This window comes from Ictidomys tridecemlineatus, chromosome 7, assembly GCF_052094955.1.
Source record: "Ictidomys tridecemlineatus isolate mIctTri1 chromosome 7, mIctTri1.hap1, whole genome shotgun sequence".
Lineage (NCBI taxonomy): Eukaryota > Metazoa > Chordata > Mammalia > Rodentia > Sciuridae > Ictidomys > Ictidomys tridecemlineatus.
Genome location: NC_135483.1, coordinates 170,174,806 through 170,191,961, shown reverse-complemented (window position 1 = coordinate 170,191,961; position 17,156 = coordinate 170,174,806). Strand labels below are relative to the sequence as shown.

Genomic DNA, 17,156 nt, shown 5'->3' with positions numbered 1-17,156 from the left:
GAATTGACATTTTTACAACATTGACTCTTCCAATCCTTGAACTTGAAAATTTCTCGATGTTTTATGTAAAGATCTTACGCATACTTTGTTGTTATTACTCCCTAGAAGTTCATGTTCTTTGATGCTATTATAAAGGATTTCTTTAAACCCCATTTTCTGTGTAGTGTCTGCTTAAAAAAAAAATACAAAATTGTTTTTTATGTTGGTCCAACAGCTTTGGGTTTTTTTCTTTCTTTTGAACACAGTGTCTCTATATCCAGGTTGGTCTCTAACTCCTAGGTTCAAGTGATCCTCCTGCCTCAACCTCCTAAGTATCTTGGACTACCAGGCACATATCACTATACCTACATCCAACATCCTTTTTAAACTCATTTATCAATTCTAATAGCTTATTAGATACCTTTTGAATTTTTTATATCCACAGTTATGTTGCATCTAAATAATAGCTTTACTTCTTCTTATCCAATCTTTATCATTTTTGGTATCTTTTGCTTTCCTTATTTCTTCGGACCTCTGATAAAATCTTGAATATAAATTTTTTTTTTCTTTTCTTTTCATAATGCTGGAGGGATCAAACCCAGGGCCTCATACATGCTAGGCAAGCATTCTACCACTGGGCTATATCCCCAGACCCTGAATATAGTTTTATTTCAAGCATTAAATCCATTTTCACTTAAGATATATTACTTGGATATACTTTGATTTGAATCCTTTTCTTTTGCCTTGTTTTTTCCTTTCTCTCTCTCTCTCTCTCTCTCTCTCTCTCTCTCTCTCTCTCTCTCTCTCTCTCTCTCTTTTCTTCCTACTCCCCCCTTATTCCAATGCCAATGATCAAACCCAGGGTCTTGCACTTGCATGTACTTGCTCTGCCACTGAGCTTAGAGCCGACACCTTAAATTCTTTTTCTCTTTAAAGTATTTTTATTATTTGTGTCTATACTATAAATATTTTTTCTCTTCTTTCTTGCCTTCTTTTGGACTGTAGTTTATTAGTCCAATTTTTCTCTTTCTGTTAATTTGATGGTCATAGTCTATTCACAGTAACAAATTAAAACAAACAACCCTGACCTATCATAGTCTAAAATTACTTCTTCATGAACAATATAAGATCCTTAGAAATTAACTCCATTTACTGCCCTCCCAACCTATATGGCATTGTTGTTAATCCCACAAAACATTATTCATTTAGATTGCCTACATATTTACCTTTCCATTGCTCTTCATTACTTCCTGTTATCTCTGAGCTTCCATCTGGAATCATTTTCCTTCTGCCTGAAGAACTCCTTTTAGTTTTTCCTTTAGTGAGGGTCTGCTGGTGACAAATTCCCTTAATTTTTGTTTCCTGAAAATATTTTTTATTTCACCTTACTTTTTAAAAGATATACTTATTGAGTAGAGAATTCTATGTTGGCAGTTGTTTTCTTTCTTTTGGCTTCCATTGTTTCTATGGAATACTCTACTAGATTTAGGCCCCATATTTCTTCACTGCCTTATTAGTTTTCCAAAGCCTTGAAACATATTTTTCCAAGCTTTCACAATTTATACAAATTACCCTGACTGTTGTCAACAGAATCTTTTTGAAGTCAATTTAGTGCAAGAGTATCCAAATGAATGAAAAATATTATTTTAAACATTAGGTTAAAAAATTGCACTAAATTCTTATTGAATAGAACCTGTAGTTAAAGAATTAAGGTATACCACTGTCAAAGGTTCAAAAAACAATCTTCCACTAAAGTAATGATATAATTTTATCAATCATGAGAGAAATACTAAAGAGAACTTTGAGGTTTATTTTCTGCCTCCTCATATTTATGATGAGCATTAAAAATCATTTCTTTTTAAAAGGGCAGAGGGGTTCAAATCCACAATAAGGAAATTTTTTTCTTAGTAGGAAATTAAATGATTACTATTTGGTAATTAAACAAAACAAATGCCACCACACAGCCAAATTTTTGTATATTATAAACTTATCATCTAAGGTGTAACCATTTAGCATTAGCAGACCCGGAATGTCATTATATGACCACTTTATGATGCAATTCTATTGCTCAGACCCTAAAGAAAAACTTGAGGCTCAGTTCTAAGTTAACAACCTTAGTCAGAAAACTGTAGCTACTATTTCCAAGAATATTTATCTCAAAATCCCCATATACAATACTTTATAAATTCTTCCAACAAAAAAAAAGAAGGGAACACTACTCAATTCATTCTGGGAGGTTGCTATTAACCTCATACAAAAATCACACAAAGACATCACAGAAAAGAACACTATCAACAACCCTGTTGAGATTTTTACATCTGCATTCATAATAAATGTTGGACCTTATGAATGCAAACACAAAAATCCTCAACAGATTAGTAGCAAACCAAATCCAACAACACACAAAAAGGATAATAACACCACAACCAAGTACAATTTATTACAGGAAAATGAGATTAGTTTAATATCAGAAAATCAATTAATGTATCTACCCAAAATTCATATGTTGAAGTTCTAGCCCCTAATGTGACTATATTTGGAAACAAGGCTATTAGGAAATAATTAAGGCTAAATGAAATTATAAGGATGGTTTCCTAATCTGATAGGATCAGTGACCTTCTGAGAAGAGAGAGAGAGAGATCATCCTTCCCTCTGCCAAGTGATAACACAGTAAGAAAGCGGCCATCCACAACCTAGGAAGAGAGCCTTCACCAAAAACTAACACCTAAATCTTGACTTCCTAGCCAATTAAGAAATTAATTTCTGCTATTTAAGCCACCTAGTCTCTGGTATTTTATTATGGCAGCCTGAGCTAATAGAGTAATATGCTATATTAACTGGCTAAGTGAAAAATACATAATTTCTAATAGGTGCACGTAAGGATTTGACAAAGCCTACATCCTTTCATAATAAATAAATGGTTTCCAGACTGGAAAAGAAGTAGCAAAACTATTTGAAGATGATATGATCTTACATATTAAAAAATCCTAAAGAATCTATTAAAAAATTATTAAAGCTAAAAAATAAGTTCAGCAACATTGCATAATACAAAATCAATATTTTAAAAAGCTATTATAGGGCTGGAATTGTGGCTCAGTGGTAAAGCACTTGTCTAGCATGTGTGAGGTGCTGGGTTGAATTCTCAGCACCACATATAAATACGTGAATAGAATAAAGGTTCATAAACATGTAAAAAAATATTTTTTAAAAAAAAGCTATTATAGTGCTGGGGTTGTAGCTCAGTGGTAGAGCACTTGCTTGGCATGTGTGAAGCACTGGGTTTGATCCTTAGCACCATATAAAAATAAATAAATAAATAAAGGTATTGTGTCCATCAACAATTAAAAAAAATTTTTTTAAAGCTATTATATCACTCTGTATATTAGCAATGAACAATCCAAAATGAATTAAGAAAATAATTTCATTTACAATAGCATTGAAAAGAATAAAATACTTATGAATAAATTTAACATAAACATTGTAAGACTTGTACATTTAAAAATCACAAAACACTACTGCAAGATTTTTTAAAAGTTGCATATAAATGGAAATATACACTCCCTGTACATGATTTGGAAGACTTATGAATACTCCCCCAGTTTACAGATTCAACAAAATCCCTATCAGGATACAGCTGTCTTGCTGAAGAAATTGAAGAGGTAACCCTAAAATGCATATGGAACAAAAACAATCTTGAAAGAAAAGAACAAAGTTAGATGGCTCAAACTTCTGGATTTCAAAACTTAACACAAAATTATAGTACACAAGACTGCAGGAGTGATGTCTGCAAGATGGCTAACTAGCTGTGCCTAGCACATTTTCCTCCACATACATGTGCGTGCTTGAGCACACACACAAACACATTCAAGACCAAAAAGAAAATGCAATAACCATTTCACTCTAGTGTTTGAAGCACAGCTTCATAGCAGAGTGGAGATATTGCGAATATGTCACAGACCACAAAGACTCATGATAGCCTTAAAGAGAAAGTGTGTTAGTCAACTTTCATTACTGCAACAAAACATCTGAGATATCAACTTACAAAGAGGAAAGGTTTGCTTTGGCTCACAATTTTAGAGTTTTCAGTCCTAGATTGATTGGGTTGCTTCTGGGCCTGTGTAAAGGCAGCAAATTATGGCAGGGAGCATATGATGGAACAAAGCTGTTTGACTCAAGACTCAGATGCAAAGACTCAGGACCCCACCCATTCACCCTCAGCCCAAGGAAGCAAGTGGACAGCCTCATATGAGCAGATTAGCCACTGAAAGGTGTGCAAAGTCACCTTCACAACCCTTGAACACTGACAGGAGCCCTCCTCCAGTGCAGACCAGTCCCCACACAGCCTTCACACACTGACACTCTATCCCACTACCAGGCACACAGCACCAGATTCACCTAGGCCCACCAAAGGAAGCCCACTCCAACCCAGCTCTTAGAAAATGATGGGACCTTTGCCTCCACTGCTACACCACTGTGCCTCATCTGCCAAGGCCCACCAAAATGGCCCAACCCCTATGCAAATCACACCTATGGACACACTCATTAGGAGCCAGAAGTACTACACCCAGAGTTGCCAGCAAACTCACCATGCCTAAGAAAGCTGCAACCCTATGACCCCTGAATCTAGGCCACCAATATATCCTCAGGCAACACCAAAACTGATTATAGGTGAAAAAATATGGGCACTATGATAACACACTAACCTAGAACCAAAACCAATGTATTTTATCTAATTCAATAACTGAGGACACATCAACAGGAGAGTTGTTTACTATGAAAGTCACCCTGTAAAAGTAGTATACACAACTGATTTGTTGTATGCACAAATATCCATGTAGTAACACAAGAAGCATAAAAAAACAAGGTTACATGATGCTTCAAAAGCAACTTAATAACTCTTCAGCAACAAATTTCAAAGAAAAGAAAACCAACAAACTGTCTGAAAAAGAATTCAAAATAAAGATTTTAAGGAAACTCAATGAGATACAAGAAAATGCAGATAATTTAATGAACTTAAGACAATTTATAATATGAATGATAAATTCACCAAAAAGAGGTCACAAAACAGAATCAATGTTCAATAGTAATGTTGGAGCTAAAGAACTCAATAAATCAAAGACAAACTACAATTGAAGCTCTTAATAGCAAATTAGATCAAGCAGAATAATTTCTGAGCTTAAGTACAGGTCTTTTGTGGGCTAAGGATGTACACTTCAGTGGTAAAGCACTTGCCTAACTATAGAAAGGCCCTAGGTTAAATTTCTAGTACTGAGGAAAAAATTTAAAAAGAATGGTCAAAGTCTATTAATAAGACTCAAGGGAAATGATTAAGCAAAGAAACCTTTGCATTTATGGGTATTCTTTAAAAAACTAGAAAAGATAAAGGGAATTTTTTTCCTGTTTTTTTCTTGGGGGGGGGGGTTGCTGGGGATTGAACCCAGGGCCTTATACATACATGCTAGACAAGCACTCTACCAACTGAGATATACCCCAGTCCAAAAGGAATTTTTTTAAACAAATTTTTAGTTGTAGTTGGACACAATATCTTTATTTTACTTATTTATTTTTATATGGTACTGAGGATTGAACCCAGCACCTCACACTTGTTAAGTGAGTGCTCTACCACTGAGCCACAACCCCAGCCCAATAAAGGGAATTTAAAAAAAAATAAACCTATTCAGTAAAATAACTGCTGAATTTTTCCAAATCATAAGAAAGATATGCACATTCAGGTTCAGGAAGCTCAAAGGAGCTCCAATAGATTCTACCATAAAAGGTTCTCTCTGTAACAGTTTGGACCTGGAATATCTCCCAAAGGCCTATGTGTTAAAGGATTGGTCCTCTACTTGGAGCTATTAGAAGTTGTAGAAACTAGAATGGGGATATAGCTCCATAGTAGAGCACTTGTATGTTCAATGTCCTAGGTTGATACCGGGCACAAAAAAAAAAAAGAAAAAAAAAAAGAAGGAAAAATGGAAAGATGGGGCCTATTAGGAAGTTCTAATCATTGGAAGGTATTCCTATACTAAAAGCAAAAGCAAAAGCCCTCAAAGGAATTGTAAAACCCCTTTCACAATTCACAAGAGGAGCCACAAGCTCAAAAGCAAGGTTAACCAAGTCTGAACTGAAACCTTCAAAACTATGAGCCAAAATAAATTTTTCCTTTTGTAAGTCATTTTATCCTCAGTAATAACTAGATAACCAACACACTCTCTTGAGTCATAATCAAACTGTCAAAAGTGAAAGCGAAATAAATTCTAAAAACAGCAAGAGAAAAGCATCAAGTCATACAGAAGAGGATCCCTACTAAATCTAACAAGTAGACCTACCAGCAGACACCTTACAGGCCAAGAGAGAAAGGAATAATATATTCAAAATCAATCTAACCTATCTTTCCAATGTGCATATATGAATATACAACAGTGACTCTCACCACAATATACTATGTTTAAAAAAAAACCCTAAAAGTAAATAGCAGAAAGATCAATAGTAGAGGAAAGAGAACAGGAGGATGGAGGAAGAACAGGAAAAGGGAAATATTTGGGACTGAATTACAGCAAGTTATATTCCATGCCTTTATAATTATGTCAAAATGAATCCCAATGTAAAAAAAATGTACTGGTTCTAAAAAGAACCAATAAAAATGGGGAAAAATTAAAAGCAGACATAAAAATACATACATTCAAAGTTGTAAGAAGAAAACTGCCAATCAAGAATAATATACCCAGCACAGCTGGTATTTTATCAGAAATAAAAGTGACATAGACTTTTCAAGACAAAAACTGAGGGAACTCACCACCATCAGATCAGCTCTGTAAGATATGTTTAAGGGATTGCTGTACTAGAAGCAAAAAGGATAACTACCAGCATGAAAATACAAAGCAATAGCGCAGATATACAATAAAGAGAATCAAACCTATATGTTTGAACATTTTCTAATATGTTAGGCTATGAAATAAGTCTCAACAATGTACATAAGGAATCAAAATCAGCACATGTGTCTTCTCTGACCAGACTGGAATAAAACTAATAATAAACAAAAGTAACTTTAGAAAGAGCACTTGCCTAGTATGTGTGAGGCACTGGGTTAAATTCTCAGCACCACATATAAATAAATAAAAAATAAAGGTCCACTGACAACTAAAAAAAGTATGTGTGTGTGTGTGTGTGTGTGTGTGTGTGTGTGTGTGTGTGTGTGTATATATATATATATATATATATGAAATACACACAAATACATGAAAACTAAACAATGTGCTCTTAAACAATGGGTCAGTGAAGAATTCAAAAGGGTAATTTAGGGACAGGGGTGGTGGTACATGTCTGTTTTCTTAGCACCTGAGGGGCTGAGGTAGGAGAATCACCTGTGCCCAAGAACTGAGACAAGCCTAGACAACACAGCAAGACTCCTATCTCAAAAAAAGGGGCGGGGCAAGGGGGCAGGGGTAAAATGTCTTGAAACTAATGAAAATTGAAACAACCCATCAGAACCTATGGACTACTGCAAATAAAGTACTAAGAGGGAAGTTTATAGCAAAAGAAAATTATTTTAAATAAACAAATTTAATCATGCAATTCAAGGAACTACAAAAGAAAAAACCAAAACCCATTAAAATTGGAGGAAACAAATAAAAATCAGAGCAGAAATAAAATGAAATAGAGAACAAAAATATATGTAAATGAAAATCACATAAAGAGTTGTTTTTTTTAGAAATGATAGAATTGACAAATCATTAACTAGACTAACAGAGAAAAAGGGTGCTGGGAGTGTAGATCAGTGGAAGAACATGTGCTTAGCATACACAAGGCCCTGTATTCAATCTCCAGAAAAGGGAAAAGAGAAGACCCAAATAATATCAGGGATGAAAAAAGAGACATTACAACTGATAGTAGAGGGATACAAAGGTCATTAGGAACTATTATGAACAATGACATTCCAAAAAGTTGGAAAACCTAAAAGAAATGTGTTTCTAGAAAAAAACAACCTACTGAAATTGGACTATGAAGACAGAAAACCTCAACAAACCAATAACAAGATTGAAACAGTAATAAAAAGTGTACAAAGAAAGAAAAGTTCAGGACCAGATGGATTCACTCATGAATTTTACCAAATCTTTAAAGAACTAATGCTACCTCTCAAACTATTCCAAAGTATTAAAAGGAAGGGAACTCTTCCAAACTCATTTTATAAGGCATTATGCTGACACCAGAACCAGATAACAACAACAAAAAAAAAAATTGAAGAAAATGTCTAACCCATATCCCTGATGAGCACAGATGTTAAAATTCTAAATATATATATATGAATAAATTAATCCAACAACACACAAAAATGATTATACACCAAGATCGAGTGGGATTTATCCAAGGATGTAAGGATGGCTGAATATATACAAAGTGCTGAACATAATATATCAATCACATCAATAGAATGATGAATGACAACTGTTATGATTATTTTAATACATGCAGAAAAGGCATTTAATAAAATCCAATGTCTCTTCATGATAAAAATTCTCAAAAAATTAGGTACTGAAGTATGGCAAGGGCTATACATAAGAAACTCATAGCCTATAACCTACTAAATAAAAAAAAGCTGAAATCCATTTCCTCTATGATTAAGGATGTCTATTTCACCACTCTTATTTGATAGACAATATTGGAAGTCTTAGCCAAGGAAATAAGATTAAAAAAAATAATAAAGGGCATTCAAAGAGGAAAAGAGGAGATCAAATTATCAGTTTGCAGACTATGTAATTTTATATAGGTAAAACCTAAAGACTCTCCCAAAATATTGTTGGAACTGATAAGTAAATTTAATAAGGTGGTAGGATACAAAATCAACATTAAAAAGTAGTTTTTTATACATCAATTACAAAATTGCCAAGAAATAAATACCACTAAAAATAGCTATAAAAAAATAATAATACCTTGGAATAAATTTAACCAAAGAAGCTAATGACTGTACAATGAAAATTATGAAACACAAAAGACCAAAATTGAAGAGGATGCAAAAACGGAAAGATATTCCCTGTTCATGGATTAGAAGAACTAATGTTAAAATGTCCATACTATCCAATCCTACAGATTCAATACAATTCTATCAGAATATAAATGATATTGTTTTCTCTTTTTTTTTTTTTGGTTCTGGGAATTGAACTCAGGGGCATGAACCTTTAAACCATATCTCCAGCCCTTTTTTTTAAAATAAATATTTTTTAGTTGTAGTTGGACACAATACCTTTATTTTAGTTATTTTTATGTGGTGCTGAGACTCGAACCCAGAGCCTCACACGTGCCAGGCAAGGACTGTACCGCTGAGCCATAACCCCAGCCCCTCTCCAGCTCTTTTTTGTATTTTATTTAGAGACAGGGTCTCACTGAGTTTGCTTAGAGCCTCGCTAAGTTGGTGAGGCTGGCTTTGAACTCAGTATCCCTCCTGCTTTAACCTCCTGAGCTGCTGAGATTACAGGCATATACCACTGTACCCAGGTCAATGATATTCTTCACAGAAATAGAAAAAAAAATCATAAAATTCATATGAAAACCACAAAAGACCCTGAATAGCCAAAACAATCCTGAGCAAAAAGAACAAAGGTAGGGCATTATAATACCTAACTTCAAATCATACCACAAATCTATGGTAAACAAATGGTATGGTACTAGAACAAAAAAAGACATATCCCAAAGGCACAAAACAGAAATTACAAGAATAAATCTATGTATTTATAACCAACTGATTTTCAAAAAAGGTAGCAAGAACATATGCAGGAAAACGGAAAGGCTCTTCAGTAAATAGTGCTAGAAAAACTAAATATCCATATTTAGGAAAATAAAACTGGACTTCTCTCTTACCATATTCAAAAATCAACTCAATACAAACCAAAGACTTCAGTGTAAGACTCCAAAAATATAAAACTACTAGGAGAAAACATAAGGGAAAAGCTTCAAAACATTGGGTCTGGGCAAAATTTTTTTAATATGATCCCCAAAGCACACGCAACAAAAGCAAAAACTGTCAAATTTTATTAACATTAAACTAAAACACTTCTGCACAAGAGAGGAAATAATTAATAGAGTGAAGAAACAACCTACAAACTGGAAGAAAATATTTGCAAACTATTTGCCTAATAAGGAATTAATTTCCAGAAAACATAAAGGACTCAAACAACTCAATAGCAAAAATTTGGTTTAATAATAAACAAATTACCTAAACAGGACATTTTCAAAAGAAGACACACAAATGGTGGTCAAGTGCGTGAAAAAATTCTCAACATTACAACATTACTTTCTTACTCCAGTAAGAAAGACTATTATCAAAAAGACAAAAAAATAACAAATGCTGTAGAGAAAGGGGAATTCTCATATACTATTGGTTGGAATGAAAATCCACTATGGAAAACTGTAGAGTTTCCTCAGAAAACTAGAAACAGAACTGTCATATGACCAAGTAATCCTACTACTGGATATATATCCAAAGAAAATAAAATCAGTATGTTGAAGAGACAACTGCATTCCCATGTTTCCTGTAGCACTATGCACAACAGCCAAGAAATGGAATCAACCAAATAGTCCATTGATGAACCGATAGAAGAAAAAGTGGTACGTATAAATACAATGGAATATTATTAAGCCATAATAAAAAATGAAACCTTGTCATTTGTAGTAACAAATGAACTGGAGGACCTTATGTCAAATGAAGTAAGACAAAGACAAAGACTGCATGCTTTCATGTGTGGGAGTTCAAAAGCTGATCTTGTAATAGAGACTAGAATAATAGTTACCATTATTATAGTAATAACTATGGTTAACCACTATTAGGTGTACATTTTAAAATAGTAGAGAGGGAACTGGGGCTGTAGCTCAGTGGTAGAGCACCTGCCTTGCAGGCATAAGGCACTGGGTTCGATCCTCAGCACCACATAAAAATAAATAAAATAAAGGTATTGTGTCCAACTACAACTAAATTTTTTTTTTAAAAAAAGATATTGTGTCCATCTACAACTAAAAAAAAAAATCTAAAAAATAACAGGATTCTGAACGAAGAAATGATAAATGTCTTATTTTTATGAATACACCAATTATCATAATCTCACCATTACACATTGTAATGTTATGTTGTACCTCATAAATATGTACAATTACTATGCATCAATTAAAACTTAAAAATATATTTTTTTAAAAGACTGTGGTACTGGCATTAGAGTAAATATATAGACCAGTAGAATAAACTTGAAAGTATAGAAATAAGCTCTTATACCTATGGTCTACTAATTTTCAACAGATATATAAAGACAATTCAATGAGAAAAGGATATTTTCAACAAATTATGCTGGGATTACTGGATATCACATGCAAAAGAATGAAACTGGAGCCCCTATCTCATGTCACATACAAAAATTAACTCCAAATGGACCAAACATCTAACTGTAAGAGTAATTATAAAACTCTTGGAGGGAAATAAGGAACAGGGTTGGGGATACAGTTCAATGGCAGAGCACTTCCTTGCATGCACAAGGCCCTGAGGATCAACACCAAAAAAAAAAAAAAAAAGGTTAAATTCAATGATAGCAAAATTAAAAACCTTTGTGCACTGAAGCATACTATCAGGCAAGTATTTGTAAATCATATATCTCATAAGGGTCTAGTGCCCAGAATGCTTAAAGACTTACCACATAACAATTAAAAAATAGACACAGGATTTGAACAGGCATTCATCCAAAGAAGATACATAACTGGCACATGAAAAGATGCTCAGTGACATTAGGGAAATGCCAATCAAAGCCACAATGAGATATCACTTTGCATCCAGTAAAAATGGTTATAATTTTTTAAAAGATAATAAGTGCTGGTAAGGATGAGGAATAACTGAAACCCTCATACACTGCTAGCGGTAACTTACATAAAACAGTACATCTACTTTGGAAAATAGTGAGGCAGTTCCTTAAAAAAACTTAACACGCCATATGACTCAACAATAACACTGCTATAAATGTACAAACACGCAGACACACACACACACACACACACACACATAAAGGGAAGTGAAAACACATGTCCACAAAAAATCTTATACACAAAAGTACATAGCAGATATATTCATGGTAGCCAAAAAAAATTTTAAAAATCTAAACATTCATCAATTATTGAATGAAAAAACAAAATGTAGTATTATCTTTATAAGAGAATAATATTCAGTCATGAAAAAGAGAGATAGTACTACTTGCTATGACACAGATCAAACTTGAAAATTTTACACTAAGTGAAAACATCAGACACAAAAGGTCACATGGTATATGATTCCATTTATACAAAATATCCAGAATAGTCAAATTTATTGAAACAGAAAACAGATTAGTTGTCACCAAGGGTTAGGGGTAGAAGGGAATAGAGTAATTGATTAATGAGTATAGGGTTTCCTTTTAGGGTGATGAAAATGTTCTAGAATTATGACACTATGGCATTAGTATATGCACTTGATGCATGTACTAAAGATCTCTGAATTACACATTTTAAAGGGGTTAAGTTTATGGTGTGAGAATTACATTGCAATAAAACAATAAATGCCATACCAACTCTTCTCCCTAATAGTAGTCAGAATGATTCTTTTAATATAAGTTAGATGATTTACCTCTTCTGTCCTGAAATTCAAAGTCCTTACCTTAACCTGCAAGGTCTTTACAGAATCTACTTCTTTGATTTATTTTCAACATGTATTTAACCATCTCTACTGCAGTCACAATAGCCTCTTGGCTTTTGGTTAGCGTGACAAACACTCTTCCCTGTCTTTGTTCTTTATATATATATATCAGTAAACCTCATTAAAATCTTAATTCAAATGTCACTTTCTTAAAAAGGCCTTACCTGGCTGCTCCACCTAAAAGAGTACTCCTGCCCCTATTTTCCTAAAAAAAATTATCACATTCTGACATATTAAATTTACATGCTAAATTTACATGACTATTTTCTGTTTTACTGTGCTAGAATTTAAGCTCCATGAAAAAAAGAAACTTAGTTTTGTTCTTGGTCATATCCCTAGAATCTTAAACAGTGTCAGCCAACTAACTAGTAGATTCTCAACATAATCTGCTCAATGAATGAATAAATGTATTTAGTAAAATGTAAAAGAACAGAAAGTCACATTTAAGTTCCTTATAGGTATTATCATATTGGTAGGAACCTCTCACCTGTTCCAGGTTAGGATACTGCACACGGCAATAGCTGCAATATCCTTGTTTCCTCTGCATGTTGAATAACCAAAATGGCTATTGTTCTTGAATACTCAAAGCTGGAGGAAAAAAAGGAAGAAGAAAGGTGGCAAAAAAAATCACCATAAGGGGCTGGGGCTGTAGCTCCTTGGCATACTGCTTGCGTAGCATGCATGAGGCACTAAATTCAATCCTTAGCACCACATAAAAATTAAAAAAAAAAAAAACCAAAATAAAGGCATGTTGTTGTCCATCAATAACTATAAATTTTTAAAAAATCACTATAATTCCTTACTACTATGAGAAATTCACTCATATTTCTATTAGTAGTTAAGAAAATATGCAAAGCAGCCACGATCTACTGAGTCACTTTGTGATCCTGCAGTGGATCTGAAAATATAGCATCTTCTTAAAGAGCAGTTTGTTGTCAATATTTGAAGATTTAAATGACTGAATTTCTTATCAATTTTCTGCTAATTTACAAGAATTATTAGAAACTGATTCATTGAAGAATACAGTACGTAATGTGTAGGCAAATTACTTCCAAGGTATTACTATAGTGAGTGTACTTCTATAATCTTAAGGAGCTCCTTAATTTTCCTACCGTGTTTCTATACAAAGTTCCAGATTATTTGAACTCTTAATATCATATATAGTAATGCTAATTCTCTGTCATGAGAGAAAAGATACCACATGACAGTTTCTGCTCAGTTTATAACAGAGACAGAGAATAATTTACCAACAAAGTTGCCAACAATCAGAGTAATATCTAAGGCAGCCTCTGAAACATGAGACATTTCTTTTCTGACAATTATATAAATCAAAATAAATATTCAGAATCTTTTCCTACTGCTACTTTTGAGATTTCTTAACTTCCACCCTCCTATAAGAATAATCCCCTAACTTAAGATATAGTAGTAGTTCCCAAACAAGGCTGAATGCCAAAATCAGTTAGTAGAGATGAGTTAAAAGTTTAGGATTCATATTATTTGTTTATTTATTTATTTGGTGCCAGGGATTGAATCCAGGGGCACTTAACCACTGAGCTACATACCCAGCCCTTTTTATTTTTTTTTTTATTTAGAGACAGGGTCTTGCAAAGTGGCAGGTGCTGACCTTGAACTTGTATCCTCTGGTCTCGGCCTTCTAAGCCACTGGGATTTATACGTGTGTGCCACCATGCCAGCTCAGAATTTTTTAAATTCCCAGGTAATTCTGATGCACAGCCAATTTATTAGCTGACACCATGTCATTATTACTTTAAGTAAACAAATTAATTCAATGTGATATTCCTGTTCTGTTAAACTGAAAACAGAATTACAAATAATTTTGTCAAGTTTTTAATTCTAATTATTTTATACATTTGTTTTTAAATTTATTCTAATTTGTTATATATGACAGCAGAATATATTTCAATTCATATTACACATATAATAGCACAGTCTTTCATATCTCTGGTTATACACAACGTAGAGTCACACCATTTGTAGACATTCTCGTCTGTTGGAAAATGTATAAAAATTATTCTATAATGTGAATGTTTATAAATGAGATTATTCTACAAAAGATTTAAATATCAAAATCAATAACTAAAGCCAGGTGTGGTGATACACACCTGTAATTCCAGCAGCTTGGGAGGTTGAAGCAGGAGAATCACAAAGTCAGCCTAGGCAAATTAGTGAGGCTGTAAACAAATTGGTTAGACCCTGTCCCAAAATTAAAAAATAAAAATAAAAGAGCTGGGGACTCAGTGGTTAAACACTTCTGTGTTCAATCCCTGATACCAAAAAATAAAATGACTGAAAAATGAAATTGCAGCCTTAAAACTAAAAAGATGAGAATATAAAAGCTTTAAGTCAAAATTCTTTCATAACATTTACTTACCTATTACTTTTATTGGAAACCTTTGATTTTCTGAATTCCCACACGTAGGGGAAAATAAATCAATTAAACCAGCATCTGAAATAATATATAAGAAATCACTTATTATTTGGTCTCTTTTCTCATTAATCTACTTCATTTATTAATCTGAAGCAATAAAATGAAACAGTTTGTAAATTAAAAATACAGCAATTTTTAAGCTAAGAGAACTCCTGAGCTTAAACCTAAATTCTGAATATGATAAAATCACAAATGTTTTAGTGATTTATGAAAATATATCAATAAATATATCAGCAGGGCACAATGACGCATAATTGTAATCACAGCATCTCTGGAGGCTGAGGCGGTTCAAGATCGAGAGTTCAAGTTCAGCCTCAGCAACTTAGCGATGTCCTTTGCAATTCAGCAAGACCCTGTCTCTAAATAAAATATAAAAAAGGACTGGGAGGGGCTGGGGTTGTAGCTCAGCGGTAGAGCACATGCAGAACCCTGGGTTTGATCCTCTGTACCACATAAAAAAATAAAAAGTATTGTGTCCAACTAAAACTAAAAAACATTTTTCTTAAAAAAAAGGTCTGGGAATGCAATTCTATGGTCAAGCACCCCTGGGTTCAATCCCCACTACCAAATACACACACACACACACACACACACACACACAATTCAATATTTGCTGAAAGACAAAACGAAAATGAATCAAACATCACACAAAAAATATTATTTAATCTTTATTCCTATGACCTTTAACTACTATGGCATTTTCACCTACTGTTTCCATCCTCTCTAGTGCCACAATTAAAAGTCACAATGAATCAGAAACACGTTTGCATTTATAAATATTCAATTATAGGACCCCATCTAAAACTTACCAAATCAAATCGCCTTGGCATGGGGGGAATCCAAAGCACATGGATATTATGATTATTTAAAATGATCCAAAAAGAAAGGCTAAGGGGATCTCATGAAAATCAAAGTGAGATCAGTAGAACAGAGGAACGGGACTGAGGTAGGAGGAAGAAGGGTCGAGAGAGTGCTGAGGAGGAATATTAGGCAGATTATATTGTTATATTGTATGCATGTATAAATATGTAACAGCAAATCCCATCATTATGTACAACTATAACACACCAATTTAAAAAAAGTGGAAGAAATTTTAAATTAAAAAAAAGTTCCAAAGTGATCTGATATATAAGCTGACCTAATAATCTACATCATCAGTTTATGAACTAATAAAATTCTTACTCATTAAAAAGATCAATTCTTCATGTTCTGAGATTATATTATTTGCATAACTGGATCTTTTTATATAAATTCTGAATTTTATTAGAATTGATATTTCTTATAAAGTAACAAATTATTTACCGTGAGAAGAAGAAAAGGGCAAGCATTTCATCCGCTGTATGAATCCTGGTAAACATCTGTAAATTAAAATGAAACAATTTTTTAAAAAAGGTAAGTCCCAGCTAGTCATGTAGCTCAGTGTTAAGAGTGCTTGCCTAGTATGCACAAGGACCTGGGTTTGATCCCCAGCACTGTAAAAAAAAAAAAAAGAAAGAAAGAAAGAAAGAAAGAAAAGAAAAGAAAGAAACAGTAGTCCCACAAGTGTCTACCATTCACCAACAAGTATCCCCAAATCATTTTAAGTTTGAACAGTGATGCAATTATGCTTCCAATAATAAAAAAAAAAATTAACTTTTGAACACAGAACATACTACATACTATGACTCACTGAATGTCACAACATGACCTCCTAAGATGTTCTGGAGCAGAATGACTGATGACCCATCTAACCCACCATCAAACACTTCAGACCTCTGGATCCCAGGTGAAGAGTAGCTGTAAAAGAATATAAGGCACAGCTGTGCCTTTTGTAAGGTTAAGGGCAAAATGCTACCAAACACAAAATAAGCTTCATGAAACATTTTTAAAAGAAATATATACCTGAAATTAAGTTTGGGTCTTGTAAAAATGACCAACTCTCAATTAAGCAGAATAATCAGTTTTTTCCTATACATTGTTGTAGGTAAAGGATTGATCCTTACCTAGGATCACTGATTTTAAAAAATTCCAACACCGGGGCTCAAAACA

General features: G+C 33.5%; 1 protein-coding gene across 6 annotated transcripts in view; it reads right to left on the bottom strand.

Moving 5' to 3' along the window:
* The window catches only part of Zdbf2 (zinc finger DBF-type containing 2), a 42,788-nt gene that overhangs the window by 21,509 nt on the left and 4,123 nt on the right, over window positions 1-17,156 (bottom strand). For 2 of the 6 annotated variants that reach the window (XM_078017896.1, XM_078017898.1), the window contains exons 2-4: window positions 16,431-16,486; window positions 15,072-15,146; window positions 13,167-13,267 (exon numbers count right to left, since the gene is read on the bottom strand). In XM_078017896.1, the coding sequence (XP_077874022.1) occupies window positions 13,167-13,226 (60 nt within the window). In that variant the 5' untranslated portion in view covers window positions 13,227-13,267; window positions 15,072-15,146; window positions 16,431-16,486. Of the gene's footprint in view, window positions 1-1,205; window positions 1,342-13,166; window positions 13,268-15,071; window positions 15,147-16,430; window positions 16,487-17,156 lie in introns of those variants that run through there. The other 4 variants (XM_078017897.1, XM_040294792.2, XM_021733125.3 and 1 more) reach the window with 4 other exon arrangements.